Raw genomic sequence first — 15,002 nt, forward strand, 5'->3', positions numbered from 1 at the left:
CATGTCATGACCTTCTGTGAAGACGGGAGAGTGGGGAAGAGGGAGGGTCAGCAGCCGGAGGCCAGGAGGCTGGGCGCTGTGGGGCTTGAAGACCTGAACATGACGCATGTTGGGAGAGAATTACATTGGGGACTGGGCCAGGCGACCAGATTCCCAAGAGAAAAGAAATGAACTATTACATTTAGAATGGCTAAGCAATGAGGTCCTCGTGTACAGCCCAGGGAACTGTCCATGCTCTCGGGCTAGACCATGATGGAAGATAATATAAGAAAGGGAATGTGTGTATGTGTATATATATATATATATGAAAAGTAATGTGTAAATTATGTGTATGATTGGGTCACTTTGCTGTATAGCAGAAATGGGTACAACATTGCAAATCAACTATAATTTTTAAAATATTTTTAAAAAACAAAAGGAAGGGAGACGTGTTTCATGATTGGGAGTTAGGTCCTGGGCCACATCGGGCTCACCTGGGTCTCCATGTGTGTCCCCCCCACAGACACCCCATCCTCACCGTCCATCGACCAGGTGGAGCCATACTCCAGCACAGCGCAGGTGCAGTTTGATGAGCCAGAGGCCACAGGCGGGGTGCCCATCCTCAAGTACAAGGCTGAGTGGAGAGCAGTGGGCGAGGAAGTCTGGCACTCCAAGTGGTATGATGCCAAAGAAGGTAAGTTGGGAAGAGTCCAGGATCCTTTAGACCGATGCCTTTGGGCCCCTGGGTGCACACTCATGGCTTGCCGTCACCAGATCCCAGCACCCTGACTGCCCAGCAGGTAGGGTACACACCAGTCTCCACTGCTGGGAGATGCCAGATGCCACCGCCTGCCATCCTGTCTGTGTTCCTATCCTGCAGGACTGTCACTGTCCCCAAAGAATTAGGATGTGGCCACATCTCACGTAGAGTCATTGGCCCTCTGCCCTGGGTACTTCAGAACCTGGTTCTCATGACTGTGCCAGGACGGACGCAGCCAGCTCAGCACAGGCCAAGCAGAAGCCCTGCTTAGGTGCCGACACAACCCCAGCAGTCAGGGCCACCCCTGCTCTGAGTATTTGGGTTCCATGTGCTGCGGGTTCTCTCCACCCAGTCCTGCTTGAGTGTATTCAGGGGCTGCCGTGTCATTATGATGCTAACCAAGTCAGCAGAGACAGCAAGTCAGGGCTGCTCTTAAATCAATCCTCTGATATATTTTCAAACCAAAGATTCGAAAAATGACACTTGGATGACGGCATTTCCAAGTTTCTGAGCCCAGATCATCTTTCCTTGAGGATGGAATATATTTATGTCTAACTCTCCCTTAGGGGTTTAATTGGAATAACTCGGTGAAGTCGGTTTTGTTTCTGTAGAAGTTTTTAATCCTGGAAATGAAGGTAGCATTGGGAACGGACCAGGTCACGGGGTCATGGCAATTCAGAGACACCTTCCGACCCAGTTTCACTGAGAAGCCATCCTGCCAGGGAGCTGCCATCACTCATTCTGCTTGGGGGACTGGGGGCGGGTGGCTGGGAGGACTTTCCAGGTCATCAGGATTAGAGCTAGAAGAACACAACCCTTGTCCCTCCCCGACTTCCCTCTGAAATCTCATACCACCTCTGTGGCAGGTTGATCCCATGTTACCATCTGTCCAACAGGCTTTTTTTCATGGTTAACTTTTTTATATTGTGGTGAAATTAGGATTTTTTAACCATTGTTAGGGGTACAGTTCAGCAGCATTAAGTACAGTCACTTGTGGTACAGCCATCACCACCAGTGCTCCATCACCAGAACGTTTTCATCATCCTAAACTCAAGATCCATTAAACCCTAACTCCCCATCCCCTTTCCCCAGCCCCTGGCAACCACCCATTCTCCTTGCTGTCTGTATAGTTGACTATTCTGGATACTTCACACAAGTGAAACAGTATAGTATTTGTCCTTTTACGTCTGACTTATTTCACGTCGCATGATGTCCTCGGTGCATCTGGGCTGTGTCAGAATGTCATTCCTCTTTAAAGCTGAGTAGTATTCCATTGTGTGTACAGACCACGTTGTCTCCATCCATTCATCTGTCAGCAGACACGTGGGTGGTTTCCACATTTCAGCTGTTGTAGCAGTGCTACTGTGACCATGAGTGTGCAAATAGCACTTCTAGTCCCTGCCTTCAGTTCTGTGCTGCAGAGACCCAGGAGTGGAGTTGCTGAAACAAGCGATAGTTCTAGGTTGATTTTTTTGCAGGCCAGCCGTGCTGTTTTCCACCGGGGCTTTTCCTCCATTGTGACCCCGTTTCCTGTTCTCCCCACAGCCAGCCTGGAGGGCCTTGTCACCATCGTGGGCCTGAAGCCCGAGACGATGTACGCGGTCCGACTGGCGGCCCTCAACGGCAAGGGCCTAGGCGAGATCAGCGCCGCCTCCGAGTTCAAGACGCAGCCAGTCCGTAAGTAAAGCCGGCAGCTCAGCCTCTTCCCCGTAGGGGCGGGGGGACCCTGAGCTGGCCCATCCACGCTTCAGATGACAGCTTTTTGTCTTTCAGATGCCTCGCTCACGGTGGTCCCACCTCCTAGGTCTCTGGCCCTCAGTGGTGGCTGATCCCCCTTTGTCCTCTCTCTCTTGGAGGGCTGGGTGACACTGTCCTAGGAGCAGTCTGGCTTGTTAGAATAACCACCAACACACGTTATTAAGGCATCGGGAAGAATCAGGGCAGCGTTGCGGGGGCGGGGGGAGATGTGCTTTTAGTCACAAAGGCCCTAAGCACCGGTGACTTGGAGGAAGACGGCAAAGGCGACGACAGTTGCTGTAATTAGTTGTGGGATTTTTGATGCAGCAGAGATAGGAAGTTATATAGAAAAATGGAGACACTGTAGGATATATAAGCAGGAGTAAAACCCCACAAGGCAAAGGAGGGGGAACGGCTGAGGCCGCTGACATCCCTGCTGCTCCTGCCTTCCCGCACCAGGAACACAGCTGGGATTTCGCCCCCTCACAGCCTCTGTCAGGAGAGCCCTTTCCTCAGGGTCCCGTTTGGGGTCGTATCTCTGTCTGCCTCGGCACACCCTCTCTCCTTAAACCAGGCCTGCCATTCTTTTCCCTCCGTCCCCACACATGGCCAGGCTCTGGTCGAGCCCTGTTGTAATCCCAGCCTCTGCAGACCGGCCCTGGGAGGATGGGGAGCACATCCAGCTGCAGAAGATGCTGTAGCACAGACTCCCAGAGCATCCTGGGCCCTCTCTGACCCAGGGATTAAAAAGCACACAGGGGAGTTCCCTGGTGGTGTAGCAGGTTAAGGACCCAGCATTATCACTGCTGTGGCACAGGTTCGATCCCTTACCCCAGAGAACTTCCAGATGCCACAGGTGTGGGGAAAAAAAAAAAAAAAAAAAAAAACAAACCACATGGGGGAATCCTTTGCTTTCTTCTCTCTGAAGCCAGAGACCTGCAAAGTGACCCCCTTACCTCTTCCCAGAAGTAGAGAGCCTGTCTCCTCTTCCTCCTACAGGAATTGCTTCTTTCTGGATTTGAAGTAATTTGATAATTTGAGTTTCCAGCTCCGTGTGTTCTGTGGATCCTATTCATTTCTTTTACATCTTATTTTTTTTCTTGGGTCTGTCTCTTGTCTTTTCTTTTCGTCTGTGTTCCATCCATGGGATGTGCAGATAGCCCTCCTCCACGTAAGTGCCTCTTCATACCTCATTACCTGTTTCTATAGCCTTAACATCTGCTAGTTCTAGTTTGTAATTTAGTTCCGGTCCCCTTTGTCCCCTAGAGGCTGAAGTAGATGGTACCGTCCAGGCCCTAACCACACTGACCTTAGTTTAGTTGTGCTCTCGTTAATGTCCGTAGGTTCCTCCAAGAGGCTAACACTCGTCCTGTTTTAGAGCATGCGATTTCTGTGTCTTTGGAAATTGTGTTTATTTATTAATTCCTGTGTTTGACGATCACCCTGTGGCAACATTTGCTGCGCCGAGCACGGCAGAGGTCTGCACAGGGCCTCTGGAGAGTAGGCTATAGCACTGCTTCACCTTTAGCCAGGGTGCCAGAAAAGTGACCAGAGCCCAGCAGCCCTCTATCCAAAATCTCTCTCTTCATGGGCAAAAGAACCGGGAAGGATTTTCCCATTTGCTTCTAGGAGGTAAAATAACTGGACTCACTGCCCTCGCCTTCCTGCCTGTCAGGGTGGTAGCTGGGAAGCTCTGGGAGGCTGGGGTGGGAGACCCCGTGCAGCAGCTGCAATTGGAAATAAAGAGCAGCTTGAACTTAGGTGAACTTGGGGACACATCCTTCAGGGCAGTTAAACCCCCAATTCTGGTCACCTCTGTGCTTTAGCACTAGGTTACTGCAGCACGAATTTTCACTTTGGGGAAGACTGACCAGCTACTTAGTAACTCTGCTGCCGAGATCGCAGAAGGGGAGTGATTGTCCCCGAGCAGGACACCCTAAGCGTGGGAGCTGTCAGTAGCGGGCCCTGGAGCAGGGCTAACAGGAAGCAGGCCTGCTGCTCTGGGAGCAGAACGACGGCCTGGTCTCAGCCGGCGTAGACAGCCCCACGATTCACGTCCGCCGAGACCCAGCTTCTTCTCAAGTTAAGCTTGGTATCGTGGAGGGAAGTCACCTGGAGAAAAGGTATTCGGGAAGCTGCACGCTCTTCTCATCCAAAGCCCCTAGCTCTTGAAAGGCACTTGGGGAAGCTTATCTTTTTCACGTGTATTCAGAAATCCTGCAGCAACAGCAGAAACAAAGTAACTCGGTGTAGGCGTTCTGAGATTTTGAGCAAGTGCTAAATCCACTGTATCAGCAGAGTTGGTTCCTGAATGAAGTGATTCTGGAAGGAGTGGGTGGGGCGGGGAGTGGGGTTGTCAGGTAGGACTGACAGCGGCTCTGCTCAGCCCCGAGGGCACTCAAAGGAGGCGCCCTGGGCATGAAGGCATCTTCCTCTTGGATCTCTAACCTGGTCTTCAGGCTTCTGCTCCTCCGGATTTTATCAGTAAGTGAAGGCCGGCGTGGTTCCATTATGGATGGAACAGCTGGGTCGGGGCCTCCTTCTGAGTCTCTGACCAGTAACGGGGGCTTGAGTCCTGAGGCTTGAACTTCAAGGGTCCTAAGCAGTGTTCATTCATTGCCAGCCCAGCCTTTGTTAAGGTGAGAATTTATATGACAGATACTGTGTTTTAAAAGTCAGTGTTTAATTTTTTTTAAAGGAGACCTCTAGATTTTGTGGCTTGTTGTCTGCCAGTATGAACATGGATCATTAACCCAGATTCTCAGAAGTCGTTTGGAAACTGGTGGGGTCAGTTCTGCATTCCAAGTCGATTGTGGATGATTGAGCAGCAGGCGTTGCAAATGGCCTGAAAAGTCAGTGTTCTCAATCACCTAATAAAGTTACAGTTTGAAGAATTAAAAAGCCATCGTCACTGTTGTGGCGTGGGTTCGATCCCTGGCCTGGGAACTTCCACATGCCATGGTTGTGGCTGTAAAAAAAAAAATTAAAAGGCAAATTTCTCTGAGAGGAAGAGAACAATCTTAGAGACGAACACGACTTTTTCAAGAACCTGAGCAGGGCAAGAGGTGGCACCCCCGTGGGAACATTATGCACTCTCTAAAACTGGGCGTTACCGTCTTTCGTTCCTAGAGGTGCCGACGTGAGGGCCTAGCCCAAGGGCTACCCTCTTGTGCCTCGACTATCCTGAAGACGGACACAGGTGGAAGGAAGATGCCAGCCTTTCCCACTGCCGGGACAAAACGCTCTTAACTGCTGGTAGAAAGTGAGGACAGGTTTTAGGAAGGACCTTCTCTGACACCTCACTCCCATTCCTTGAAATCAATAGAAGTCCTTGTCTGAACTTAAAATCAGCTTAGCTGTGGGCTTACACGGAGCCCAAGAATCCGGGGTTTGGTTTCTGACGCTGGCTCAGCTCGCCCTCGGACAGTGCATTCCCCTTCTGTGCCGCTAGGGGCGCGGGTGCACAGCCTGGTCCCGCCGCACGAGAGGTGGGTCTTGGGTACACCCTCAGTTCCCAGGAGGAGACCATTCAGGGCCAGCAGGAGGTGGCACCCTGGACAGAGTCGGTACTGCCGGCCCTAGGAGATTGAGAGGCAGTACACTTCCACTAGCTCATCACTCAAAATCCATTGAAGTGTTTCAATACTAGGGTTGCTTTCATGGTTCCTTGATAGACTCCTCCACATTTGGGGTATGAATATGTCAAAGGAAGGATGAGTAGGTGAAGTCAGCCAAGGTCACAAATATCTCAAGGACCCCTGCTTCGGAGCCATCCGATTAGAACGGCTTACCTGTTAGGAGTTTCCTGGGTTTCCATGAAGACAAAGGAAGCTGTGGCTCCAAACAGACACACAGACCTCCGACCTGGGGAAATGTCCCTGTTTTGTGTATTTTTAAGAGGCGTCTGTGTGCTGTGAAGAAGCCCTTAGGTGGAAAGCTCATGACCCCTGTTTGCGCCAGGAGGGGTTGCTTCCCTATCCAGGATGCTGAACCTTAGAGAAATGAGGTGACAATTTGTTATGACTCTTCCTCCATGATTGAAGCACACACCTTCAGAAAGTCATTGCCTGAATGTTACTTCTTCACTTGCTTCTGTACCAGGAAGCAAAAAAGTCAACTTCTTTCAGGGTATAAAGATTTTAAGTGAGTCTCTACTTCCCCCCCGCTTTTTTTTTTTTTTAATGGATGCATCCATGGCATGTGGAAGTTCCCAGGCCAGGGATCGAATCCCAGCCTGAGCGGTGACCTACACCAAATCCTTAACCCACTGCACCTGACCAGGATCAAACTGGCGCCTCAGCAGCCCCCTGAGCTGTCTGCATAGACAGCACCAGATCCTTCACCTGCTGCACTACAGCAGGAACTCCAAGTCTCTACTTTTTTAAAAAAGAGGCATCTTGAGATTTTGGTTTTCACATTTCACCCCCTAGATGACACATAGCAAGTAGAGGTTAAATGCGTTGGAATATATGGTGGTTCAAGCACATAAAACCTCAGAATTTGCCAGAATAATAGGGACAATCATGCAGACAATTCAAGCCTGAAAATAAAAGAGAAAAAACACTTTGGCCCACATTATCCAGGCCACAAAACCATGATGAGTCAGTAGCCTATCTTTACTCTGATTCCAGTGGCCTTGTACTCGCATGGCTTATTGAGGGGGCCCTCATCTGGAAGGTAAAAGAAAGACTGAACCACGAGCATCAAGGCAGTGTCGGCGACACGATGGCTGTGGTTCCAAATTTTTAGGTAGCTCTTAAAGGAGCCTGAGTTTTGCGATGGTTGATGGGACAACTTGCATATTTGCCAACAAAAGACTAAAGATCCATTCAGTGTCCAGAACATCTTGGAAGCACCATTCGTAACGGTGCTCCATGCAGGAAGTTCACTAGCAGTGCTTGGTTTGTCTCAGTCCCTTCAATGTCCCCTTTTTCTCGGAGGGCAAGAAGAATGCTGGATGTTACTTTGCTTTGCTCTCTGTACACACAGCAGACAGTCACGTTTTGTGGGTTTGGAGGGCAGTGGTGGCTGTGATACCATCCTGACCTCACCATGTCACAAACATGGGTGGTGGTTTCTGTTTCATTGGGACGTTGAAATCAGAGAGTGAGGCACAGGGGTTTTGCTCTAAATAGGTGCCGTCTTGCAGGTCTGTGCCTCCGTACAAACCCACCAAGTGATCTGTCACGCCAGAGCCAAAGTCACGTTCTCCTTTTCTCCTGGTTCACCTTAAGCTGGGCCCAGGTTCCCTCCCCGCTCACCATCGGCTCCTATGGAGACAGCTGGTCCTGCTGAACTGGCTATTTGTTTTCAGGCAGGGTTGGCGGCCTCTGCAGCTGTTCCTGGCCCAGCCCCTTACCTGAACTGCGGGCCTTGGCAGGCACACAGATGTAGGGTTTTGAAGTCACAGAGCCCTGCTCTCTGCGGGGTCACAGCCACCTGTTCTCCCGCATGGAGCTTTTCCTCCCACTGTAACTCGTTTCAGCCTCGCCCACTGACACCCCCAACGTGTCTCTTCTGTCGTCTTCCTTCTGGATCTGTGTGCCTCAGTGATCTCCTTTCCCCCTTTTTTGCTCACCTTCATTTTTCTTTCCTCAGCAGCTCCAGCTAGCTCCTCCACCCCAGTTCCATTCTCTCACCCAGATAGTGAGTATCATTTTCTTCACCCATCTCTCTGCAGGTCGCTTTCTGCCAGCCACGGTGGGGCTGCGTGATATTAGCTCCTCCACCAGGTGATCATTCGGCTCTGCTAGTGGAGAGCAGCACCGAGGCCTAGAGGAGCCAATGAGAAGAGCAGTAGGCACAGGGCCACTCAGATTCAGGGGAGCCAGCTCTCCCCCAGAGAGGGGGCGAGTGGGCAGCATTGCCCTGGACAGAATACCCTGCTATTCCAGCCCCGGTCCTGACCTCGGGTTTTGTTAGCAGCCTCATTATTTGGAGAAGCCAAAGAAATGTTCCAAGAAAAATGTCAATTCTGCAGGGTCCTAAGAAATGTTTGGGGTGTTGTGTTTTTACCCTTCATTTTAATTGGCACAGTTGGATTCAGACATTGAAATTAGATAGTGAGGCCTGTAGCTTTGGCTTTCTCCATAAATGCATATTTCTCGTAAATATTTGCTGGAAAGAAACGGTGTCTGCTTACAGATGTGCCTGGCAGCGGGCACTTAGGCAAATGATGTGACCCTTTGCAAGGGAGCCTTGTTTTTCTCCTTTATAAAACAGGAGAAGTAGTTGCCCCCCCCCACCCCCGCCACATCCCTCAACTACCAACAAACCCAACTGTTAACCCTGCTGTTTTCCCACCTGGGGGTGGGGGGGAAGGAAGCAGTGCCACCAAGCCTGGCAGTGATGTCACCAGGTGAGCCTCAGGCTCTGCCACCCTGCTTACTTGCTCCCTTTACCATCTTATCTCATAGGACTGCCCTGTTCTTTTGTTCCCATGAGTCCTACTCAGGGGCAGGGAGAGCCCCAGGCCTCCCACTGTCTGGGGTTTTGAGCCCAGCTCTCTGGGGGAAAGAGCAAAGTGAGACCCGAGATGTCATGCCAGCATGTGCCAGGGCAGCAAATCATGCAGCAGACAGGGCCACCTGGTTGGCTTCATCCCCTTGGCTCATCAGAAGCCCTGCATCTTCGGTGCAGCCTCAGGGTGGGCAGGGGGACTTGAGCCCCAAGCTCAGAGCCCTTTGTGGCATCTGTGTGACTTGAAAACAGATCCACCACCCCATGTACTGCTTTCCAGGCAGTGGAGTATGGCAGCAAGAATGCAGGCTTGCGGGCCAGGTTCAAATCCCTGCTCTGCTGCTTCCGTGCATAACTCCGTGACCTTGAATGAATGTCCCCCCACCTCCCCGAACCTCAGACTTCCTATCTCCCAAAGGAAGGACAGCTTCTGCCTACCTTGTAGGCATTTGTGAAGAGGAAGGACGAAGTAGGAGAAACACAAAACACAGTGCCCAGCACGTAGTAGCCAGAATTCATAGTAGAAATAAATGAGGGTTGTGTTAATTTTTGCTGCGTGAGAGTAACTTGTCAGCAAACTCTCTGATAATCTCTTTAAAATAACTGTGCTGGCATTGATAAGTCAGGGAAGGAGGAAATGAGAGGATACCTCCACCATCTCTTTTTTTCTTTATAATAATGCCTTAATATATATACACACACACACACATATATGTATATACTTATTATTTTATTTATGTATAAATTTATCTCCATTCTCCCCCCTTTCTGTGCCCTTTCTGTCCATGTTTCCATAGCAACCTGGCCTCTTCCTGCCTTCCCAACCACAGAACTGTCTAGTGAGTACCGAGCTTAGCTTCCCTAGGCCCTGGGCCCAACTGCTGCCTGTTGCAGAGCCAAGTCCTGGGTCAGGTGCCGTCCTGGTTCTCCCGATGTTAAAAGCAACAGTTGTGCCTGCACGGAGGTGCCGGGCCTGGCGTGGTTCCCTAAGCATGCTGTCTGCCTGGCCAAGAGAATGGACCCTGCCCCACCCAAAACTGGGGTGCTTCTTTGAAGAAAACTCTGTGCATGGGGAGACTCTTCCACACTTATCCACAAGTTAAAAATGGAAAAGGATAAGAGAAACGCCAGGGAGACAAAAGGAGAGCATTTCTTTCCAGCTCATGTTGCCTCTCCCTCTCTGAAGCGTGCATACACACACACACACACACACACACACGCCAAAATAGTATAGCTGAAAGATTAAGAACAAGGGAAAGAAGAGGAGATGCTGGCTGCCCGGGGACAGGTGCAGGGTGAGGAAAGAAGAAGTCCTGGCTCCCTAAAGACATGCCTTCTTTGCTTCCTGCACAGCAAGGAAGTGTGGACCTCCAGCCCTCAGGGGAAGGAGAGGGGCTTCTGTCCTCCCAAGCCACCTCCTTCCTGCTAGAAAAGTGATAGCCTGAAAAAGCATAACTAGATTCTCTCAAGTTTGTGTGCTGAGAAGCCAGCTGAAAGTTCTGGAATTCATCTCCTAATGGTAGAGTCAGGACCAAACTGTACCATCTTTTCCATCGTGGAAAAATGACACTTTATCACAACGTGTAGCATGTTCGCAGCTAGTCTTTATAATGCTCTACCGAAGGGGGCTTAGACCTCCTGACAAGTCAACCGGGGCGTGTACATGGTGTACATGTCCACCGCTGTGTGCAGGTTTTAGATTTTGGAACATTTCTAAGTACGCAGGAAGAAATGACATGCATCTCATTAAAGTGGTCAGAGCAGAGAGTAGAAAGCAAGAACAGCAAAGTACAATTCCCACTCCACTCCCTGGGCCAAGGATCCATAATTTCTGATCCATAATTGAACAGAGAAGAAAAGAGTTTCTGCGCATTGCATGAAATGGTTCTTTTTTCTACTGCAGGACATAGCTAAGGGTCTGCTTTCTTGGTGTTCTCTCTGCGTGTGTGCTGCAGTGCATTTTAATTCTTGGGGCTTTTGAGGTTTCATTGTCAGCAGAGCACAAACAGGCGACAATGAACTGGGCTCGCATGGGTTGAATTCAGGTGATGGGTTTCTTTGCATTTGGAAAAGGAATGAAACTAACAGCACCCTTTCTTCTGCTGACAGTCATGCTCCAGCCCTTTGCAGCTTGGGTGAGTGTGTGTGTGCCGAGCATAGCAGGAAAAGGCTACACAATGCATTTGCACATCTCGGGTTATATGTATGGTGTCTTTGGTTGGTCTTCTCTGGAAGTAAAACCTAATCTTGGATCCAGATTTTTCCTTAAGGAGGAATTAGGTGTTTCTTCCCTGATGTGTGTTTAATTTTTAAACCTAAGCATATCTTCCCATAGAGAAAATGACATCCAAAGAGAAGAAGTTTGAGTCTTTTTGTTTGTTTGTTTTGAACCACTTGATTACTGACCCAAATTGTAGGTCCCAGTGGATCCTGGGATAAAGGAAAGACAGTCACGATTGGGCAGCAGTGCCTATTTAGCATGAATGTATTTCTCAACCGGAAAGCAGACTGTAACACGTGTGAATTGCTGTGAAACTAATAGCAGGGTAGCTGGAAGAAGACGAAAATCCATCGATCATCAGTCAGTCAATAGGGCTGACGATAAAGAATGCCTCCTGTTTCTGCTTGTGTGTGTGTGTGTGTGTGTGTGTGTGTGTGTTGATCCATCTGTAATTATGAATGAATAGGAATCCTAAACATCAAAGCACAACTGCTCAGTTGTGTACAGTCCCTGCAGGCAACCTTGGTTGGAATGCGCCAGACCCTGTGCAGCGTCAGAGAGTGAGAAGCAAATGCTCTCTCAGCTCACAGTGGCACGGGACCGCCACTTGCCCTCCTTCCCTCTTAGCTCCAACCAGCAGTAATCAAAACGCCCTTGGCTTGTGGAAGTTAAGGTGGGCAGTCCCAAATGCCTTTTGGCAGGACATGGTCATTCATTGGGTAACAAATCAGCTGTAATAGAACATTTGTCCGATGCTGTAGGACAGAAGAGATACAGGCAGATCCAAACAAGAAAACTCATGGTTGCATTGTAAAAATCAGGTTCCTGTCTTATCCGTTCAGCCACATGTCTAAAGACATAACTATATCCGCAAATGCCAGAGCCTGTGTTTACTATCAGACTCTTAGCTCATTGAGCCAGAGGTTCAGTTTCTGCCTTTTAGTGTTGACTCAACCCCCAGAAGGAAACCCATTCTCTCTCTTCACTGGCCTCTTCTTTTGTTTTTTGTTTTTTTATTTTGTTGGAATTGTTATCATACTACTTCATGGCTCTTTCCTTTTTTTATTCTATTTTTATTGAAGTGTAGTTGCTGTGCAATATTATATAGGTTACAGGTGTACTGTAAAGTGATTCACAAATTTCAAAGGCTATACCTGATTTATAGTTATTATAAAATATTGGCTATGTTCCCTATGTTGTACAATATTTCTTTGTAGCTTATTTTATGCCTAAGAGTTTGTACCTCCTCCCCAATGGTAACCATCATGCCAAGTCAGATAGGAAATAAGTCAGAGAAAGACAGATAGGAAATAAGTCAGAGAAAGACTGGGTGATGTCACTTATATTTAAGTGGAATCTACAAAATAGGATGGATTGGGAGTTTGGGGTTAGTAGATGCAAACTATTGCATTTGGAGTGGATAAGCCATGAGAGCCTGCTGTATAGCACAGGGAACTATATCTAGTCACTTGTGATGGAACATGATAGAAGATAATGTGGGAAAAAGAATATGTAGAGATGTATAATGGGTCACTTTGCTGTATGGCAGAAACTGACAGAACATTGTCATTCAATAATAGAGAAAATAAAAATCTCAGAGTTCCCATCGTGGCACAATGGAAACGAATCTGACTAGGAACCATGAGGTTGTGGGTTCGATCCCTGGCCTAACTTGGTGGATTAAGGATCTGACATTGCTGTGGCTGTGGTGTAGGCCGGCAGCTATGGCTTCGATTAGATCCCTAGCCTGGGAATCTCCATATGCCATGGGTGCAGCCCTAAAAAGCAAAAAAAAAAAAAAAAAAAAGAAAAAGAAAAAAAAACAAATCTTAAAAATAATAGCAATAAAAAGTAAAAATAAGAAATACAACCAACTAGTGAATATAACAACAAAAAAAGCAGCAGACCTATAGATATAGAGAACAAGCTTGGGCATTTCATGGGAGCCTCTAGGATAATGAGGGTAGATGAATAGGGAAGTGAGAAAAGATCCCTGGCCTGCATCCTCCCAAGCTCACTCAGCTCATGCCCCCTCCTCACTGTGCCAGAGGAAACGTAGCGTGACTTTTCTTAACATCATGTGATATTTTGTTCTTACAGGACACACAGTCTGCACCTTAAAACTCACGGGGCTGTTCCTTCATGACCATGTTCCGTTTCATTACCCTTGTTTCCCAAGGATGCAGAGACAGTTCTGAAATCTGTGAAGAATAACTTGCCTTTTTCTTCTCCTTCAGCAGTCTCCTGGATTGGCTTTGGCATCTGGGTCCTGACAGAGACACCTCCCCATTTCAAACCAAGCGTACATGCTCCTTGATGTGGTATTAATATGCAATGTTGCAGCTGAAGCTAATGCTTATTGGTGTTGTTAACCAAATGCTCCTTATGATTTATTATTCTTCTATTTCCGGGCGGTTTTACTGCCCTCCCAATGTTTCCTAGAAGTGCTGCTAATTTAATTTAATTTCTCCTTTTATTTAGTCTGTGATTTGGTTGTTGATTTTTCTCCCTGCCCATTGTTTACATCAGTTTTTAATTTTTTTGTATTTTCCATGTGATCTCCTCCACTTTCCTTTCAACCAATCATGTGCGTGCGTATCATGTGACTTTGTCATGTGGCTTGCATGGTGCTGATGATGTCGTCCACGCTGGTGAACAGAAGGTAAAGCTCTTTGTTCTGATTAGTGAAATAAATCTGGGACCACGGCCTGGCACCTAGGACCCACTCATTTCTTCCCATCTCCAATTTCTTAAGTGAAGCCGTTTGAGAGATTTCCTCTTATTTTCAGTGCACAACCAGAATTCATCATCCTTCATGGGCCTGACATGACAGTTTCATGCCATGACAGCCTTCAGTGTAATAGTTTGCTTCGAGAAGTCGGGCCATGCAAACTGCTATGTACAGTAAGATCACATTAACTGCTGCCCAGTTTGCACCCTGGAATTTTTACCAGGTAGTTCATAAACATTATTTCCCAGCAAGCAGTGTTGTAAATGAGCTCCATAATATTGTTCTCTAACTTCATCCGGTCATTCTAGACACCACCATTACTCTAAAACATCTCATTTCTGTGAAAACCGAGCCCTGAACACCCTACAGACGGAAACGTGTCCAACACAGAGGTTCCATATGCTCGAAACCAAAGAGAGTGTTTCACAAAATTCCTGTAGATGGAAGACGTTCTGAAATGAGAGATTTGGAATTCGGGCAGTTTGGCTGTGATGGCCGAGAGGTCACTTTTCAAGTGACCCCTCCCCTCACCCCCACCCCTGGGGCAGGAGGGAAGAAAAATCAAAGTCACTTAACAGTTCCCGTGACTGGAGGTCTGTGTGCAGTCCGGAAGCCCGTGATTGACCCCTGCAGCCAAGGAAACAGCACGGTAGCCTAATCACGTACAGAGGAGTGACACAGTAATTAGTTCATATACTGACTGTCCCAGCCTTGGGGAAACATGTCTCACTTACCATGAAGGAAAAAGAAAGCCTCTGCTCATCGCTTCCCCCAGTAAAACCAAACACCCATTCAAACCCGCCCTGGGAGTCACACGCATGCCATTCCCTCCTAACTGGAAGTGTTTACCTCACAACACAAGCTGAGACACACACGGGCTGCACTGATCACAGAACCAGAACTAACACCAGTAACTGCCCCCTAGGGCGCCTGTGCATGCGAGGGGGGGGTCCCCAGCGACCTCGCTTCTCTGAGAGTTGATTGGGCGACATCCACACAAACAAAACCATCGGCCGCTCGTCTCGCATGTGCTCTGTCCCTGGTCTGTCCTGTGTGCCATGCCCCCCACATGTGTGAGCCCTGGATGTGCTGCCCCACACCCTCCACAGGGGCCA

General features: G+C 48.6%; 1 protein-coding gene across 28 annotated transcripts in view; it reads left to right on the forward strand.

Moving 5' to 3' along the window:
• The window catches only part of NCAM1 (neural cell adhesion molecule 1), a 328,180-nt gene that overhangs the window by 285,143 nt on the left and 28,035 nt on the right, over positions 1–15,002 (forward strand). For 9 of the 28 annotated variants that reach the window (XM_047752282.1, XM_047752285.1, XM_047752292.1 and 6 more), the window contains 2 exons: positions 503–673; positions 2,285–2,416. In XM_047752282.1, coding sequence (XP_047608238.1) covers positions 503–673; positions 2,285–2,416 — 303 coding nt within the window. Of the gene's footprint in view, positions 1–502; positions 674–2,284; positions 2,417–3,632; positions 3,648–8,074; positions 8,123–9,732; positions 9,775–13,815; positions 13,819–15,002 lie in introns of all 28 variants that reach the window. The other 19 variants (XM_047752286.1, XM_047752297.1, XM_047752271.1 and 16 more) reach the window with 5 other exon arrangements.

This window comes from Phacochoerus africanus, chromosome 11, assembly GCF_016906955.1.
Source record: "Phacochoerus africanus isolate WHEZ1 chromosome 11, ROS_Pafr_v1, whole genome shotgun sequence".
Lineage (NCBI taxonomy): Eukaryota > Metazoa > Chordata > Mammalia > Artiodactyla > Suidae > Phacochoerus > Phacochoerus africanus.